Source organism: Egretta garzetta, unplaced genomic scaffold, assembly GCF_000687185.1.
Source record: "Egretta garzetta isolate BGI_Z169 unplaced genomic scaffold, ASM68718v1 scaffold1560, whole genome shotgun sequence".
NCBI classification, from domain to species: domain Eukaryota; kingdom Metazoa; phylum Chordata; class Aves; order Pelecaniformes; family Ardeidae; genus Egretta; species Egretta garzetta.
This window is the reverse complement of record NW_009258373.1, coordinates 21,573-23,429: the sequence shown is the minus strand read 5'-3', so window position 1 is coordinate 23,429 and position 1,857 is coordinate 21,573. Positions and strand designations below refer to the sequence as shown.

General features: G+C 64.4%; 1 protein-coding gene across 1 annotated transcript; it reads right to left on the bottom strand.

The window, feature by feature from the left end:
* Positions 1-2: 2 nt before the first annotated feature.
* Positions 3-1,856, bottom strand: RELB (RELB proto-oncogene, NF-kB subunit; the record flags this gene model as incomplete). The annotated part of the gene is made up of 5 exons (XM_035895105.1): positions 3-52; positions 560-664; positions 1,101-1,232; positions 1,366-1,457; positions 1,693-1,856. Coding segments are annotated over 5 exons (543 nt in total), but the record flags the coding sequence as incomplete, so codon positions are not given.
* Between the last annotated feature and the right edge of the window lies 1 nt (position 1,857).

Below are 1,857 nucleotides of genomic sequence, written 5' to 3'. Positions count from 1 at the left end.
AAATCCGCCCGCGCCTCCCACGTCTCCTTCCGGAAAACCACCGCGATGTCCTCTGCGGGGATTTGGGGCGGGGGGGAGGGGGCTCAGCCTTCAAAGTTGCCTACTGACACTTGGGGTCCCCCCTCCGGCACCCTGAGGTCCCCTCTCCTACACCCCAGGTGTCCCCCCCTTCCCACCCTCTATGCCTCCCACAAGCACCCAAGGTTCCTCCGTCGTCACTTGGGGTTCTGTCTGGTGCTGGCATCCTCCCCCTCCAGCCCAGGAGCCCTTCCCCTAAAGTAGAGGGGCTGGGAGGCTGCAGGACCCCCTTGGACCCCCCCTCCAGCATCCAGGGGTGTTTAGGAGCCTGGAGAAGGTGGTAGCTCCCAGCTCCCAACCCTGTTTGGACCCATCCCCAAAATTTTCCAGCAGCTCCAGCACTCATCACCCTCCTTCATCGCCGTCCTGGTTTCCCGTGGGGGTAGTTTGGCCCCCAAAGTTGCCCTCGGGGTTGCAGGGCTCCCAGTTGGCCCCCAAAGTTGCCCTCGGGGTTGCAGGGCTCCCAGTTGGCCCCCAGTACCTTTCTGGACCTTGTCGCAGAGCAGGTAGAGCTCCTCGCCGCCCGTGCAGGGACCGCTCTCCTTGTTCATCCGGCAGATCCGCAGCTCCGAGGTGTTGGTGGACTCTGCAGGGCAGCATCACGGCTCAAGGCTACAAGCCACCGAGACGGCTCCCAAACCGCCCGGGGAATTGCACCCGGACCAATTATCGGACTGGGAGAGGGTGGCAGGGCCAGGCTTGGGCACTGGGGACATTCCCATCGGCATCATCTCTTCTTGACCAGCCCCGTGGGACGCTGGTGACTATCCCACCCGGGGTGTGGGGGACAAATCCCCGCTGGCCATGTGGGACCAACCCCAGCCAAATCCCCATCCTGTGGGTCACATCCCAACCCCAGGGCTCCTGTCCCCATCCCAGGGCCCTGTTGTCCACCTCCTGGGGCAGGTGGCTGCATGGGTACCGTGGTCCTTGGGGCGGCTGCTGCAGCATCACCACCCGTCCCATCCCAGAGCAGGGAGGGAGCTGGTGGCCCCACTGGGGACATGTTCGTGTCCACGTACTCTTGTCGAAGATGGGCTCCGAGAGCACCGGGCTGAGGTGCCGTGTCTGCCCGGAGCCGTCCTTGTAGGAGGCCTGGAAGCAGATCCTCACCACGTTCATGTCCACCTCCTGGTGGTTCTTGAGGGAACCAGCTGGGGGAGAGGAGAGGGGATGGGATGGTCAGTGGCCCCGCGAGGCGGGCTTGGGGACATCCCCACGGGATCTGGTTCCCCTGCAGCGATGGGGTCTCGGCCCCCAGGAACGGCTCCTCTTGAGCCCCCCCACCTTTGAAGGGGTCAATCCCCAACTGCAGCTTCTTCTCTATCGCCGCCTCGATCTCCTTCTTCTTCACACACTGGATGCCCAGGTTGCTAAAGCTGCCAGGGAGTGGAGACGTGCCAGGGAGGCGGCTTCCCCCACCCAAAATCCCAGGAGATCCAAAGTTTCCTGCCCCTCCCAGCCTCCCACTGCCCAGGGAACCCCCAAAAACCAGCCCTTGTCCTGCCGGCGCTGGCTTCAGCGTGAACCGATGCCGGCATCCCGGTGCAAGGTCTCTGTCCCGGCCCGGCGCAGCTCCCTGCCGGCGATGGGACTCATCCTGGCATCACCTACCTGTGCTTGGGGTTGGTCTGGGGCTTGAGGACAACCTCGCAGAGCCCGTTGCTGCAGTCCTTCCCCACCAGGCCGTGGGGGTGGACGCGGTAGGGCCAGTCCTTCCACACCAAGCACGCCGTCACCTTCACCTCGGGGATCGTGTGGCAGTTCAGCAGCTGGGGA